Source organism: Sesamum indicum, linkage group LG5 (genome assembly GCF_026168435.1).
Source record: "Sesamum indicum cultivar Baizhima isolate 11 linkage group LG5, ASM2616843v1, whole genome shotgun sequence".
Classification (NCBI taxonomy): domain Eukaryota; kingdom Viridiplantae; phylum Streptophyta; class Magnoliopsida; order Lamiales; family Pedaliaceae; genus Sesamum; species Sesamum indicum.
Window position 1 is genome coordinate 3,699,149 of NC_142661.1, and position 16,480 is coordinate 3,715,628.

General features: G+C 36.3%; 4 protein-coding genes across 4 annotated transcripts; 1 reads left to right on the forward strand and 3 right to left on the reverse strand.

Moving 5' to 3' along the window:
* Positions 1 to 806: 806 nt before the first annotated feature.
* LOC105162494 (11 kDa late embryogenesis abundant protein) lies at positions 807 to 1,689 on the reverse strand. The gene is made up of 2 exons (XM_011080523.3): positions 1,529 to 1,689; positions 807 to 1,439 (listed from the first exon to the last, which is right to left on the reverse strand). Exons 1-2 carry the CDS (start codon positions 1,613 to 1,615, stop codon positions 1,050 to 1,052), a joined length of 477 nt encoding a protein of 158 aa, XP_011078825.1. The 5' UTR covers positions 1,616 to 1,689; the 3' UTR covers positions 807 to 1,049.
* A 3,228-nt stretch (positions 1,690 to 4,917) lies between these two features.
* On the forward strand, positions 4,918 to 5,358 carry LOC105162610 (VQ motif-containing protein 17). Its single transcript, XM_011080684.3, has one exon. The coding sequence runs from the start codon at positions 4,918 to 4,920 to the stop codon at positions 5,356 to 5,358; it is 441 nt and encodes a 146-aa protein (XP_011078986.1).
* Positions 5,359 to 7,025: 1,667 nt separating this feature from the next.
* On the reverse strand, positions 7,026 to 11,291 carry LOC105162492 (putative plastid-lipid-associated protein 13, chloroplastic). The gene is made up of 7 exons (XM_011080522.3): positions 10,920 to 11,291; positions 10,125 to 10,246; positions 9,965 to 10,048; positions 8,846 to 8,942; positions 8,300 to 8,516; positions 7,538 to 7,590; positions 7,026 to 7,322 (listed from the first exon to the last, which is right to left on the reverse strand). The coding sequence occupies exons 1-7, from the start codon at positions 11,178 to 11,180 to the stop codon at positions 7,227 to 7,229; spliced, it is 930 nt and encodes a 309-aa protein (XP_011078824.1). The 5' UTR covers positions 11,181 to 11,291; the 3' UTR covers positions 7,026 to 7,226.
* A 641-nt stretch (positions 11,292 to 11,932) lies between these two features.
* NUDX23 (nudix hydrolase homolog 23) lies at positions 11,933 to 16,099 on the reverse strand. The gene is made up of 7 exons (XM_011080521.3): positions 15,516 to 16,099; positions 14,141 to 14,272; positions 13,316 to 13,392; positions 13,019 to 13,154; positions 12,799 to 12,939; positions 12,645 to 12,703; positions 11,933 to 12,218 (listed from the first exon to the last, which is right to left on the reverse strand). Exons 1-7 carry the CDS (start codon positions 15,795 to 15,797, stop codon positions 12,158 to 12,160), a joined length of 888 nt encoding a protein of 295 aa, XP_011078823.1. The 5' UTR covers positions 15,798 to 16,099; the 3' UTR covers positions 11,933 to 12,157.
* Between the last annotated feature and the right edge of the window lie 381 nt (positions 16,100 to 16,480).

Here is a 16,480-nt window from a genome sequence, read left to right on the forward strand (position 1 = left end):
TCTCTTGTTATCCGTTAAGTGTAGAACGAGTGGGGTGGTTGTACATGCATGCTCCGCGTTTCAAGTTGATAAGAGTGTAAAGCTCCTGTTGGGCTGGGGTGGCCGTGGGATCCATCAGTTGGCTCAAAGGGGTTTAGGGAAGAATGGTACTGTATAATTATGCATTCTCTGTATTAATTACAGGATTGTGAAGAAGATGATGCATCTGATATGTGCATCTTTTTGTGTTGGTTAGGGACATTCATTACAGCGACAGGCGGCAGCAGCAGCTTCAACACCATCTGTGCATTGATATGATTTCATGCTGCACCTGTGCTTAGCTTATATATATTAGAGAGGCTTTCCACCATGAACTACAACACCTTCACCCTTATGTGTACTCATCCAATACCTACCTTAATTACAGTCGTGCTCCTTTATTCTTTCCATTTCCCTACTCTTGCTCACTGCATTAGACAATTGAGCAGATTTGTGATTCATTTAATTGCATGGTAAATTGATCAGGGACTACAAAGAAGACTCCGCTGGATATGGATACAAATTGATTGTGCATCACGTTTCATGTTCCCTCTTGTATTGGTGTAACTCTCCTCAAATTTAATATAATTAAAATTATATTAATTTTTGAATGAGAGTATTATCAACTCTGAGCTGTATTTTTTTAATTAAAAAAATTTATAAAAAATCAAACAGGTAGATGTAAAAATTATAAAAACAACAAAAGAATCGTAATTGTAACGAGAGATCGTTGTCATTCATTTTTCATATTTTCTTATGGAAATTAACATGGTAGTAGATTATGTACCTATGTTAAGAATTATTTTATTGAAGAAAATTAACATTTACCCGAACAAACCAAATCTATAGCTAAAGAAAACCGAAACAGAGAACACATGCATAGAAAGTGGAAAGCCTCGAAACACAACATACTAATGAGGCTGTCTCAGGGAAGAAAAACACCACATAAGACTGGCTATGATGACCACACAAATGCATACACAGCCACGCCTCTTATTTATTCACCCCTCCCTTCCACACACACTCACACACTAATATGTACTGCCCGTCCCATGTCCTGTCCTCGCACCACCACCGGTGCTCGGGTGCTGATGCCTCACCCGCCCGCCTCCACCCGTGGTGGCGCCCGTCCCGGTCATCCCGCCCATGGTCTCCTGCGGGTAATCAGACCCCAGTCCCCCCTCTGCGGTGTAGCCACCTGCTCCAGTTCCCCCGGTGCCAGTGGTGTAGTCATGTCCAAGAACCCCGCCAGTAGTGCCAGTGGTGTAGCCCTCACCATAAGCCCCGCCGCCAGTCTGCCTAGCGGCGGCGTTATGCTCGCGGGCCTCCTGCTTCTGGCGCTCAGCCTCGTAGATTCTGTCCTCTTTCTTCTGTGTAGCCATGTCCTTCTGGATAGGGTCGCGGGTCGTCATCCTCTCAGCCTGTTAAGTTCATCAAAAATTAAACTGATGAAATCAATTAACAAGAAGAATCCAGTAGTAGATGATGATGGGAAGATTAAGAAAGAAACCTTTTCTTGAACGGTGGCCTTCGTTTTCTCCATGCCAGCCTTGGCTGAGGCTGCCACATTGGACGCTGTTTCCTTAGCAGACTGCATTTTTTTATCAGAAAACTTAATGAGACGTTTTACTTTAGTTTGAACTTGTTCTGTGAGAAGAAAAGGGAGGATTTGCGTGGTATAAATAGGGGGGTTTGAGGGGAGTTGAGTAATGTACAGGTGGAGATAAGAGGGGAAGGTTGGTGGGCTCTTGACGCGTGTCCAACAGGTGTCAGCTGTCAATAGATGGTTGGGATGACGCTGTTTTGATATTCTCTTGCAGCAGCTGTAGTTTTTGGCGGCCGAGGAAGTAATTGCAGATGAGTTGGGCTGATAAACCACCAAGAAAGAAATATTTGTAGTTTGATGCTTGTGTAGAAAACTTGGCCCAAAAGAGCTCCTACTTTGGTGGCCCAGTGAGCATAGGAGGCCAGTCAGAAGATCCCTCTTTGGGCTTTCTGATATGGAAACGGATCTGGATGATGAGATGATACTCTGACATCCATGTGCAGATTTTATGGTTGTGAACTTGTGATCGTCTTCTCCACCGCCAGATGATCTCTTTTATTTGCATTCTCTCACGGCGTAAGTAAAAATACCAACAATTATAGGAAAGGGAATTGAAAAATTGTTTGAAAATCATTTCCTTGATCCATTAATATATCTGATGTCGGAGTGTAAATGAATTGAACTCGACTATTTTTAGTGAGCTCGAGCTCGAGCTCGAGCTAAGCTCCCCCTTTCTTTCATCAAGTACAGTGAAAATTGATCAAAAATTTAAGTGATCAAAAGATTTGATCAAACCTACAGCTTTTGTAGTAGTCCCCTTGTGTCTATTCCTCATTATTTCCTTATTATTTAGTTCTAAGCTCCCCCCACTCTCTTCTTCCGTCGGAGGGAGGGCCTAAAGAGCTTTAGCATGAGAAAAGTCATGTAAATAGAGGGATCTTTGACAAGTCACTTTTAATGAATCAACTGAGAAAGGTCCTTTTATTTTTATTCTATAATTCTTATATGTCACGGCGACCCTGAATTGATTCATTCATGTATATTTAATCTAAACATATGTCTCGACAACAATTCTGAAGGCATAGCCTTGATAAAGTTGCGAGCTCCTCTCAAACGAGCCTCAGATAGCTCTCTTACATTCATCTGATTGGAGATATGAATGCGACCCTCAGTGAGCCCAATTTCTTGGCCAGCGGGAAAATCTTCTTTCTTGCCCTTCTCAAAAGAAGCCTTACAGGCCCTCTCTGACTCTGCCATAAATTGTTGCAGTTTTAGTTCAAATAAGCCTTATGTTCCAAGTCGCGTGCTTTCGTCTCCAAGCTCGCTTTCAAATCGGCCAACTCATTGTTTTGATTTTTGAAGTCTTTAAGTTTGTTCAAGATCTAGTATCTTGGCATCCATCGCCATCTTCTCATGATGCCACATTGAGCATTTCAGGGAGAGGTTGTGCCCAAAGACAGTGACTTGGAAAGTTGCATGAAAAGAAAAGAGTGCGTGAAGGAAAAGGTACAATAAAAAGAAGTTTGAAATAAGGTCGTACCTGTTCAAGGTTATGAGCTAGGTGCTCCTTGATATCGGTATAAGAAGTTTGAACTAGGATCACCTGGTCATGTTCTAGACAGGAAGCTTTGTATAACTCTCAGGAATCTTGGCTGACGCATGACCTTAAGACAGTGCTGGAGTTGGAGATGGCCCAATCGGGGACAATATTCTCTCCTGCCATCTCGACAATCCTGCTGTTATTGGGGACTTCAAGGTCTCCCTGGCCTCCAACCAAACTCCTTCTTAGTCTCCTAGGGTATTCCTGTTCTAATCTTCACTGGCTAGATCAGCAACTTCGCGAGCTTTCTGACGTTTGTGCTTACTAGATTTAGTCGGATGGGAACTCTTACTGTGGCTTGTGCTTTTACTTTTGCTCTTCGTCTTCCTCTTCTTAGCTTTGTTGGGTTCTCCGGGAGCAGCAAAAGTCCCAACTCCCACCTCTAGTGATTTCGACATGGAAGCACCTTTTGGGGTCCCAACTGGCAACTAAGCACCTTCAATGTTACATCAATTATATTTTCGATAATATTAACTCTTCTAGATCGCTTTCGACCTCAATCTTTACTGACTTAGCCTAACAATCTCACTTTGTTCTCAAAAATCGCTTCTCTGGGTGGTTTAGGATGCACTCAACCTCACCTCGAGAGAAGATACTAAGGGACCCGGATCATATCTATTTGTGAATTTATATTTATATCAAAATACATAGTATGCATTATGCTATCTATTTTATATACTACTTATAAATTTATGTCAAAATTTGACGATTCCCATGAATTAATCTAAAGATCATAATAATAATAATAATAATGATAATGATGATTATGATGGTTGAATAATTTTAATTATTTTTATTGTTATTTTATTATATATATATATATAATATTTTTTTTAAATAATTATTTAATATGACACATATAAATTTTATGCTATATTTCAAAATATATTTATAATCTCTTATAATTTTTTTAATTTGACAAGTTCTAATAATTAAATTATGATATTTTATATTTATTTGTGACTTTTATAAAATTTTGATACTTAAATCGGTAAAATTGATTTATCGACAATGAAAAAGAGAATACTTGAAAAAACGTAAAGATATGACGTAATAATGGTAATGGAGCGATAAAAACCCTGGAATATAAGATAAAGAATGCTTGTAGGGTGCAAAAAGTGAGCAATGAACTCGTAGCCTTGTTGTTGATTGAGAGCAAAAAGTGTAAAAGTTTAAGTGAATAAAGTTACTGTTATGACTGTATTATAAATTTTTATGTATAAGCCGCTTTGGAATGGAATTCGGAGGTTAGCTACTACAAATGATATGTGGTTTGACACTTGAGTGTGTTAACTAATTAAAAGAAAAAGAAACGGATTAAAATAGGTTTTCAGTTGAGATGCAGCCAACCCATTATAAGGAGTATTTTGTTAGACGGCCTTTATTTATAGGGGGATTTGTTAAATAGTAATTATTTTTAGGAGATATTTATAATTTTTCAAATAACGAAAGAGTATTTATAATTATAACAAATTTAAGAGAGTCGATTGTAATTTACTCTTTTATTAATTAAAATTCATATATATGTCCATATTCATGAATAATGTAAATATATGTAGAAAACTTGAGGTGTAATATTTTAATGTGTATTTTATTGTTCCTTCCCATGATTATGAAACAAGTCTTTTCCCTCTCCACTCTCCGGATCCGCCTATATATATAACATGATATACATATTTACAAACATTCACAATTCTTTCCAAACAATTACGCCATCAACTGCTCTCTGTGAATTTCTCCAAAGCTGGTTACGATGAAAAGATTATCTGCCCAGGAAACAGCAGCAGCAGTATCACCAGACATGCACAACAACTCCCAAAGGAGTCGACGGAAGCCGAAAATCCGAATAATCCACATATTTGCACCAGAGATCATCAAAACAGACGCTGCAAACTTCAGAGAACTTGTCCAAAGACTAACTGGAAACCCAATTAAATCTCATCATAACATTTGCAGCACGAAGAAAATTAGGTCAACATCAAGAAGGGTTCCAACAAGACAGGAGCCAAGAATCTTTGTCTCAGACAGGAAACGGGAATTGGGTGTGAGGGAGATGAGGAACATAAAGGGAGATGATCAAGAAGAGGTTTGTGGGGGTGGGAATACAGTTTTTGCAGAGTTTGATGGTTTGATGAAGGAGATTGGTGATCATCATGATGATGAGTTTCCATTTATGGATCTACAACTGGTCTGATGCACAACGTGCTTAAATATTAATGAGACAACATGCTGCATGTGGAGGTTTAATCATATTTTCTTCCTTCTTCTAAGTATGTCATCTTGTGCTTAATTTGCTCTTAATTATTAGTTTAGTGAGTTTCTAATTATTGATTCTACTTGTACTAATACATATATTGTTATATATGATCAATTTTTCAATTTATATCCTCAATCTCAAATAATTTTCATATCTCTCTCTCTCTCTCTCACATACACACATGAAAATACAAAAGAAAAAGAATAAATTACGACCACCGCTTTTGAGGTTCGGTATAATTACGAATACCTACTTGTTATTTGAAAAAATATTAATACCCCCTGATTTTGACGGTCGTCTAACAATTAACCCAATCTGTTATATTTTCATCTATTTTTTATGGTGAATTGACCAAGATGCACTTGTGGATGAAAATTATAATTTTATGGACTAAGTGATACTTTTTTTATAATTTTAAAACTTTTTTCATTCATCCCGTTCAATTTTTTATAAGTTTTTAATTCTTTTTTTAAAAAAATACAGTAAAGACAAACTTGACAATTTTATATCTCCATCCAATAATTACATAATTTTATCAAATATTATGAAAGTATTTATAAATTTTCAAAAAATATGAAAATATTTATAATGTTATTTAAAAAGAAAATGTATGAAAATGTAGCACTGAATAGGTCATGAAATTCGATGCAAGAAGATAAATTGGTTTGGCAAACCAACTAATTTTTTTTAATCCTATACATCTAATTAATAAATATTGTTGTTTCTTTGCGTGCAAGATAACTTCCTTATATATATATATATATATATATATATATGTATTTGTTCATTTGTTCTAGAATGTGAATGACGAAATGTGGAGCAAATTATTAAGGAATAATTATACCTGTACCCCAAAAATTTGTTTCTATTTAAAAAATAAGTATATTGATTCGGTAAAATTCACGAATTTTGCTAACATCAATAAAAAAGTTGAATAAAAATTTATATATATTTCTAATTGACTTATTATAAACTTATTATACGTCATACCAATCGTTTCTGAACAAACTATCTTATAAAGATGAAGATGTACCTCTTGATCGCTTGCATTAGAATGCAAAGACATATAAGAATAATTTGGTCAGAAAATATATATTTGAGCTGCAATAAGTTTGTGATAAATCAATCGACTGTAGATATGAATATCCATTCAACTTTTGTTATTGATGCCAACAAATTTCGTAAATCTAATTGATAGATGGATCTATTTATTGAAATGAAACAAACGTTATAAAGTACTAAGTATAATTTTTCAAATTATAAAAAATTTATGACTAAGTAAATTTCAAGGAGACAGCGTAAGTATTTCAATAATGCATATATATATAATATATATATCCACTGATATATTGACTTATAAATATCAAAGTCTTACGTACATCATTTTCAATTAATTAATGAGTAACAATTTGCAACAACGGATTCTTTAGGTAGCTTTAAGTATTGTAAACCAAAGTCTGAGTTTTTGACAATAATATTAGAAAAAGTGGTGTGAGGATCATAACATGTAAACATCATTCACAAAAGTGAAGCAGACAGACATCAGCACCCCAACTCATATCTACTTTCCAGAAACAACCCTTTACCAGTTGTTACCTGCATCATATCAACCACTTCTCCTCAGTTAACATTACTATTAACTTGTCAAATTTGTAAAAATACAACTGCCAATTGAGTAATAAAACGGAACAACAAAGGAAGGAGAGAAATGAAGTTTGCTTTATTTGGGATGGCAACGGTGAGAAGTATACGTGTCATTTCTGTAAGAATTTACAATGTACGACTACGCCATTTTTTAATTGTCTTCAACTTTCATACTCGGTTATTGGTTCGAACGCAGGTGATGGTCCTGGATCCAGTCTTGTAAGAACTTCAGGCACTCCAGCTGTATCTCTTAATATCTGCATCCAGTGCATCAAATTTGAGCCGTAATACATGATGACATTGTTCCAACACAGTTTATTTAATCTATGTCCAAGAAACTTTACCACAAATTTAAAGAAAAGGCTACCATTGGGAGCAACCCGTATATGCATTTATAATGACTGCCAAGTCGCAGCACTAATACCATTCTTTCTTGTAAAGTAAGAGCAAAGGGAATGATGGAAGAACTTACCAGGATCTCGTCGTCGAGATAAGAAATCATAAACCACCTCTCGAATGTCCCACCTGGGGTCATAGAAAGGCGAGTATGAAATAAGCAATATATATATAAGTCGATAAATAAAACTTCTCGAATTTCTAAATTTTTATCAGTCACATTGCAAGAAACTGTCTGAAAGAAAATAAAAAAGCAATTAAATAGGACGGAATTGGATGAAACAATCAGGTTGATGTAGTTACGATTTCCTCCATAAGAATCTAATAGTACAATAGCAGAGATATTTCCAGATGAACCTGATCAGCAACTGCTGACGTGAGAACTCCCAGAACTAGAGAACTACTATGTACATTCAGCCGAAGCCAAAATTGTAAGTCGTTTGAACTAGCAGTGTTCTATGTGCCAACTTATCAGGCGTGACTTGGCTTTACAAGTGCTAAGGCATACGCAAAGTCTTCTGCCAGTTTAAAACATTTGAGGGTATGCTGAGTTCGTAATGAAGCAATATAATTACCAAAGCTAGTCGAGAAGTGACGAGAAGTACTAATTCCAAAAGAATAAGGAACCTAAAAGAAACCTATCAATGTTTCAAAAGAAAATTAGCACCATTCGAAAAGAAATCAAAGTTATAAATACCCAAGAAAAATCACGTACAACCCGAAAGGAACTAATATTTGTTCTGCTTGATGATACACTAGTGAAAGGTGAAAATTTGATACTTTTTCTCGCATAAGACAGTTGGCAATTCCAGTGCTATAGGTATTTAGAAATGCTCACCAAGAGGGACCTTCACTCCACCAGCCACAGCATCCTTAATAGGAACGGGGAGCTGCTGCAGTGTACTAGCTGCCTGACCAAAAGCACCTTTTAGCTGCTGTGGTATGGATTCTTCATCAACTTTTGGGGATTCTAATAATCCTTCAAGGTACTCTTCTTTCATTCGAAGTGGCCCCTCAACAGATAACTTGCTGGAGATGATAAAGTTGCTTTCTATCTGCACTTCATCAGGAATATCTGTTAGCGCATGTATAAGAATAAGAAAACATGATGAAGGAATAGGAGGAGAAGAAGAGCTGCAGTCAACTAATGACTTCAGTTCACTAATTTCTATTCTTAGTGTGTTGAACAAAAATGATTAAGAATCTCCATTGTTCAAATACTTTCAGGAATTCAGTTGAATGATTTATTTCCATAAATTTCTAAGTTCCATAGCCGCTCGTCAGCTAAAGAGGACCAAACTTATTGAGAAGTTCCATAATCAGGAGGAACATCATATTCCAACATGTAACAAAGATAAAAATTAATTAAAAAGAAGTCAATCACCGAATTCAATAGTTTCACACTTGCTGCAACTTTTGCATATCCATCCTTGATCACCACATCCAATTTTGATAAATTTGCCAATTCTCGAGGAAACCTCCTGCCGAAACAATGTAATTCACATCAGACTATTACTTCCTTGAAATCGAATTCCTTTTTCCCCCCCTTTTTTAAACTGAATTCCTGTTTCTGCTGAGAACTATTAGAGTAATGAAAATATTTGCAAGTAACAAAAATACAAAGTGTCTATGCATGCATCTCACACATATAAAATTGTAGAAGATGACAGCAAATCACACCATAGGCCATCACTGCTGGAGAAGAGAGGCTAAGACATAATTGTTGGAGCCATTTCTGCTCTAGCCCAAATATCTATTCGAGGTTGTTACCTTAACCTGATAGCACTTTAGACACTGTCATGTACTTGAGCAGGGTTTTCAGTTTTAGCACTAGTGTCAAAAGTGAGCAAGTGGGAATTCAATTTGGGTGCAACATGTCTTGTTGCTCTTCTGGTTCATTCTTGGTTTCAGCTGGGGCAATTTATGTCAGAAGGACATCTCAATTGTCCGACTATGCCATACCCACTTTATGCAAGAATATGCTCTATGTTGTTTTGGTTGGGGTTACATGCATTATGTAATAAGAGCAGCTATATGGATTACTTTATTTCTCGTCACCATCCTACTAGTGAAAGTGAAGATCTGAATAGAAAAGGTAGGGCTAAAAACATTCATAGTTGGAGGGGTCGTGACAATTCTAGTTACAGTAATGTCGATCATTTATTTGGCGTCAAAGACATTCGGAATTTCAGCTCTGATGATACGATCCTTCCTGATTGTCTTCCATTTCTGTGTGCTAAAACATTTCAGTAAGTATTCAGACAGTGAATGGATTATTTCATCTCAGTCTTCAATATAGCATACTAGGTAGTTGAAATTTTCTTTTCATTTTAATTTTTATGAAACTAATCCTAACCCCCCCCCCCCACCCGAATAAGTTTATAAAAGAGACGGTTTCCCTTGTTGTAGGAGGAGACCCATAGAATTATTTACCTGCTTAATCTAACATAATGTCTTTCTCTATAGCACACCGTAAATTAGCATGATATGAAATATAACTTACTCAAATAAAAACCGAGCAGCAAAGAGCCCTGGGCTCCCTGGTCCAAACCACTCGAAATTCCATCGGCCTTCCAGATAAGGAGACCTGAATAACCGAAAACACAAAATTAACATCTCATACTAAACTCTCCTACACCCACACTGACAGAATAAAAACTTACGTCGTTGGTCGCGGCGTAGGATTCAACCGCTCAAGACTAACTATTCTCTCATTCACATCTATCCGTTGCACATCCGTTGGTTTCCCAGTTACCAATGCCTCAAATCCCCCAGCATCCTTGAACTGAAACACATTCAAGCACAAATGATAGAACTTCAAGCACATTCAAGCACAAATGATAGAACTTCAATGGTTATTGCTTAGCCTCAAAATGATTTCATTCTTGCAAAATGCAAAACAAAAGGCAAATTTTGCTTCCATTCAAACATAAGATTAGGAATGCAGCATAAGTAAATAACATGCTTGATATTATATCCCTGTCTTTGAGCTTTCCTGTACCTAAATTATGATATTCCTCAAAGTAACAACACCAAAAGTTTGAAAACATACAAACCCGGGGGGGGGGGGGGGCGGCCATGGGGGATTAACGGTAAGAATTATTAGCATATACACATTAGTCACATCAAGCTAAAATCTTTCAGAAAACCTGAGTTTTTATTCACTAAATCGGAAGGGGGGAATCAGAAAAACTGGAAACATTTAAGTTAAAGGAAAAAGCTTTGAATAAATTGTGACTGAAAATAGCCACAGAAACGTATAATCTCTTTCAGAAAGCAAACCACTTTCTTATTTTATTATAATAGTGAAAACTTCAAGCAAACTAAGATTAAAAATTTGAAGTAAACAAATCGAACCCATAGTCCAATACCCCCAAGAAAATTACAGAACCAATTAAACAGTGAAATGGGTTAAGTAAAAAGAAGTGAAATTTCTTAAAACAAATTGAGAATCTTACAGCAAGAAGCAGAGATTCTTTAGCAGAGAGTCTTTCCATTTCTTTGGCATAAGCAGCTGAAGGCCCTTGCACGGTTTGCTGCACCATTGCTCTAAAATTTCTGCTAAATTTTCTCCTACCACTACTAAAATTCGTGCAACTCTCATTTCTGTAAACATTTTCAAGAAAGAATAGCGAGGTCGATGGTGGGAAAGAGGGTGCAGGGGGAGAATGCAACTTAGAGTAGATCACCGGCCTGTGAACTGAAATCGAGCAGGCCATTGTTGAGTTTCCAGAAGCGGGTGAAAACGATTTGACAAACTTGCAAGTTTTCTTCTTGAAAATGTTGTGTGGTCAGCGGCTTGTTGTGGGTACCAGACGGAGAGTTGATTGCTGATTTCTTGAGGAGAGATGGTAGGGGCATTTTCGTCCAAGTCTTACATCTTTTACTGTTTAAAACAAATATAAATTAAATATAAGAATTGCCATGGCGGGTACAATTATGCAAATACGGGGCCCATTTTTTCTTTTTCTTTTTAAATTATTTTTTGGTAAAAAAAATAAAAATAAAAATGACGAGGATAAGACTTTATCTTTCCAAGAACTATTTAATTTAATAGCATCACCTTTTATATAACTTAATAATAATAACATAAAAACTTGGTTTTTGAAATGGGCTCGTCAATGACAGCCATTATTATATAAGTAATAATCATTTAATAATTTTTCCTATTAAAGTAGACATTTAATTATCAGCTTTTGTTCATATAAAATTCAAGAAAAATAAGCAATCAAAACAAATATAAATATACATTTCTCATTTATTATGCAATTGATTTAATTATGACAAACTGAAATTGAGTAAGAATTTTCAATATTTTTGCTGTTTTCTAAAATTTATCTGATTGTTTCGTTGGTCGGGAAGTGTTTTCTGTCCATTCTCACCATCAACTCTACATCAAGCTTGCTCCTCTTCGTTCTGTATCCATATTGTTTGATATTTTCAGGCTCAATTCATATATAAATAGATTGAATTTGAATACGAATAAGATTGCATAATTGAGATAATGCCGGTCATAATTCATGCATTTCAGTCCTGGGAACAGAAAATATCGACCATGACGGGGATTATCATAAAACGAAAAGCAAAGACTTGTACAGGGACGATAATGTGTCTGTCTAGGACAGACGGATCAACTCAATCTACAATTTCATTTGTCTGAATGGCTGAAGAAACGGGAGGGGAAATCAACCTGTTGTCAACACTTCAAGTGATGATCCAGAGTGTAGGCGTGAATCTCCGATGGGCTCGTACCAGGCCTGTCAACATTCTGTTAGGAGAGGATACGACTATTTCTAGTACATGTCAGAAAAATGTAAGAAAGCTGATAAAAATCGTGAAGAAACTTGATTGATTGAACCACCACACGGCAGGTTGCATACAGTTCTGATGCAAGCATTTACATGACTCTATTTTCCCTAAATCTAAGCCGGCAATCTATCATCTGTTCCCTTTTTTCTGGATGTTTACTCGTACCCAAGCTCTTCCTCAGCTTTAAAAACAGTACTGGAAAGACAAACCTAACACTTTGTTTCATTTATGTTAGCGTTATAGTAGAATATCATCAATTTTTTTAATCATATACATGTTTCGAAATCCTTTGAAACTCACAGCTGTCTCTCAACAGAACTTCAGATAATGGTAAGCACTATAGATCTATTGAGTAGATTGGTATGAAGAATCACCTTTTGTTTATGATGCCATAGTGAAACTTGGGTCTTCCAACCTTTTTATCTTCAAAGTACTATGCCCACAATATATACATCAAATATAAATAAGTATTAGACGGATAAATTATCAACAGAGATAATGGTCTGAGAATTTGAGAAGCGAACCCACCAATTTTAAAGTGACGAGCATGGACGAAAATGCCAAAGAATCAAAAGGAATATCCTCAAGTGCAAAAAGCCGGCATTCCAATGATTCTGGGCCCGGCGAAAAGTGAGGTCTCTTCAACTTTGCCAGGAAAATAATGTAAGTCTGTTAACATAGAAGCAGAATATAAGAGGAGGTCCAGAATGCAGATAAATAATGTAATTCAAATAAGAAATTCTCCTACTTGGCCAATAAGAGGGATATCCAACTGAGCAAATGGTGACTGGACTTCAACTTCTGCATTTGCTTCCTCCCATGTTTCCCGAATCGCCCCTTCAGCTGCAGATTCCCCAATCTCCATGTAACCAGCAGGAAGCGTCCTACTCATGCAGTGGATGATAAGATAAAGAATAATAATAACAATAAATGAAATGTCGGAAGATAGAACTTTCCTCAAAATCTATGCTTATCTGGAATAAAAAGGTGTTGCCAGGAGCAGAGGTTCTCTTTTCCAAGAGATACTTCTACTAGCAATGCTTACCAAAGGCCATATGACGGTTGAATCTTCCGTTTACACAGCAGTATCTTGTTCTCATGCTCGATGAGGCAGCCGACCACCTATTAACCCAAGTTACCCAACATCAAATCATAGATACTAGTAGTAACCAGTGTAAGAAGATCTTAGGTTTCATTTTAGACACCAGAGCTATAGAGTTACTGAAACTTCTTGAAGTCTCTTAAGTCTGGCTTGAATAACCACTTTAGTCTCATTATTTCTGAGAGAATGAGTTTTCAATTCCATTTACAAAGTGGAAAAAAAATTGAACCTTTTTTAATCCTTGCTGCTATTGATTTCGCTAGAATAAAGACTCAGTGCGCAAAGAGCACACAACAATTTCCACGACAGTCATGCAAACAGTAGAAACGTGCAAGCAGCTTCAACACAAACTTTCCCTGATGACAGGCCTAGATTGAAAATTTGTTTCAGTGAAACAAATTAGGATAACCCTTCAATAATTAGAGCCAACCAAGTTTATCTATTAAAGCCCACATAATTTCTCAATGTTATTTTATAAATTTCTATGAGTAGATAAAATTCAAGTTTCAAATCAAAATCTTTCGTTAACATGTTTCCCTTGAAAATTCTGTACTATCCTAAAGCATGCAATCTCTGTGTCCACCCTTTCTTGTTTTCTCTCATGAACGAGTTCTTTCGATACTCAATCTTGCACTGCATGCAATGTGATCTGCAGCAAATATGTAAAGCATTGTTGTAGCAACTGTTGCAATCCAAATGACGACGGAAATGACTCACAAACAGAACCTTGTAATTCTCTTGTTATTTCAACCATCCCTTAAAACTCACCATTTTTGGATTCTCATAAGTAATTTTCCCACAGTGTGTGCAAATAGCTCTTGCCTTTTCCTCCCCGTCGGGTATCTCATGCTTTGTTGGGCCACCACACCACTGGCAGAAATTGATTTTCCGAGTACTACCCTGAAAATTGTCAGAAACTAGGGCTAATTTAAAATAACAAGCGAAACGAAAAGACAGGAATGACTGTAAATGTAAAACACAAGCCCAGACATGAAGTTTGTTGTAAGCTCAAGGTATATTCATAAAACCATGATAAGTGACAGATAAAGCCACTAATGAAGAGACAAGAAATATCCTATTAACACAAAGACTGCAGTCGACAAACTTACAACATATGTGCTGCAATATGTCAGAATTACAGTCAAAAGAACCAGAATTCTCCAAATTCCAAAGATGCATTATAACTGCAGCAAGCACTTAGTAAAAAGTTTTATCTTGCGGATATGAGACTCCGACAATAAAAGAGCACCTATTCATCTCTTTCTATAACTTCAGTTAAAGTTCTTTAAGTACGTAAGACATCCCTCAACTGACAACCTCCTGATACTAGAGAGGAAGATATCTCCTTGCACAAAGTTTCCTGAGTGATCACATATGAAAAAGTAGCTCCAGTCACTTCATGAACCGAACATTCATATAACTTACTTTATTCCATCCGTGGTTCTCGCATAACAGGGAGGTCACTTCAAAAGAAGAACCACTCAGAGGTTGAAAACACGGACTTCTCTTTTAAGCAAATTAGCATAATTGGCTTGAGTTGATCCCCATAAGAAGCAACTAACATCGGTTCAAGCACCCGTTAGAGGCAATTGCCAAAAGGTGTCCAAGTAATAGGTAAAATACAATAAGTGTTTAAAATCTCTCTTATCAAATTGGTAAGGGATTCTACAAGAGAAATTCAGAGAATAAACCTATCATTCTCCCTAGATGTTTCTTGTACATATTCAAAATAGAGATACACATAAATTGTTGGCCTAAAAACTAAGTTTACCCAGTTTAAGTTCAGTCAACACAATACCGTGAAATGTGAGAAACAAATAGACTAAAACTAACTTAGAGGCAAACATAGAGCAACTACACCCAACTAACGATAGAGAATTTAATGCACTGCATGCTGGAAACAAATCAAACAAAACCGTCCTACAGTAAATCCTGTGAAGCACAGAGAAACAAGAAATAATCAATATCTGATCCTGCAATTTAGTACAATAAAAATACCCATATAACTACAAAGCCCAAAAACCACCAGAACGCACCTAATGTCAATCCAGAAGAGGGTTCTTGATAAGAAAAATTCAATTAACTCAAAACAAAACACTGAGTAACAGTACCAACAAAAACAAAATCAAGAAGAAGCACTCACAGCTGACTGAATTGCAATAGATGTTGATGATGATGAAGAAGGTGAACCTCCATCAAGGGTTGACTCAGAATGATGATATGACATTTGGAAAGCTCGAAAGAAACAACCTTGGCGAAATTGAAAAGCCAAAGAATGTGCTCTTGACAAATTTGGAACTGTTGCTTCTATGGGTTTTCTTGATATTAGAGAAAAATTCGAATGGGGCTTCTTTAATTTGTGGGGAAGGGAAAAACACCCGGAAGAGGAAGGAGAAGAACCAAGAATCTGTATAGCTCTTAGCATTATACTAGTAGTTAATTAAATTGCGATTCCTACTTTTCCAGCGGGCGACGTAGCTATACAGAAATTGGGCAAGATTTTTTTGGAGGTTCGAAATCAAAAGATGAAAATTGTGAAAAAAATGAAAAATGTGATGAAGCAATTCTGGGCCCGGAATCCCCAAAAGAATGGGCCAGCCTGAAGATTTACTGTGTGCTTGTTGCTAAATTATTGGTGTAATTTTTCAGTCGGAGGCTGCTTGGAGCCGGAAAGAAATTTACCATTTTACCTGTCCCACGGCGTTGGATTCTTCCTCACTACTTTTAACCATGAGCATTTTGAGAGGTGAAAATGGTTTTCGCTTTCGAGGATTGATTCTTGGCCACTATGATGTTGACTTTATTCATCTTGCAATTCTTTATGCTGTTGACTTTCTAGCTGGGTCTGAAATCGCTTCACCACTGTTTATAACCAATCTTGGGGTGATATTATGTCTTTAATAAATAGGTTATAATTGGGCTTTTTTTTCAAATTTCGACCTAAGACATGAAAACATTCAATTGAGACTCGAATCAGCCCTAGTCCAAGTTCCGACCAAGTTCGAAAGCCCTTGTTTCATTTATTTGATAAAATTGAGGTGTTCTCCTGACTATATATTCAATTTAAATAATATTTTATTAATAAAAAATTTAGATAAAAATAAGGGT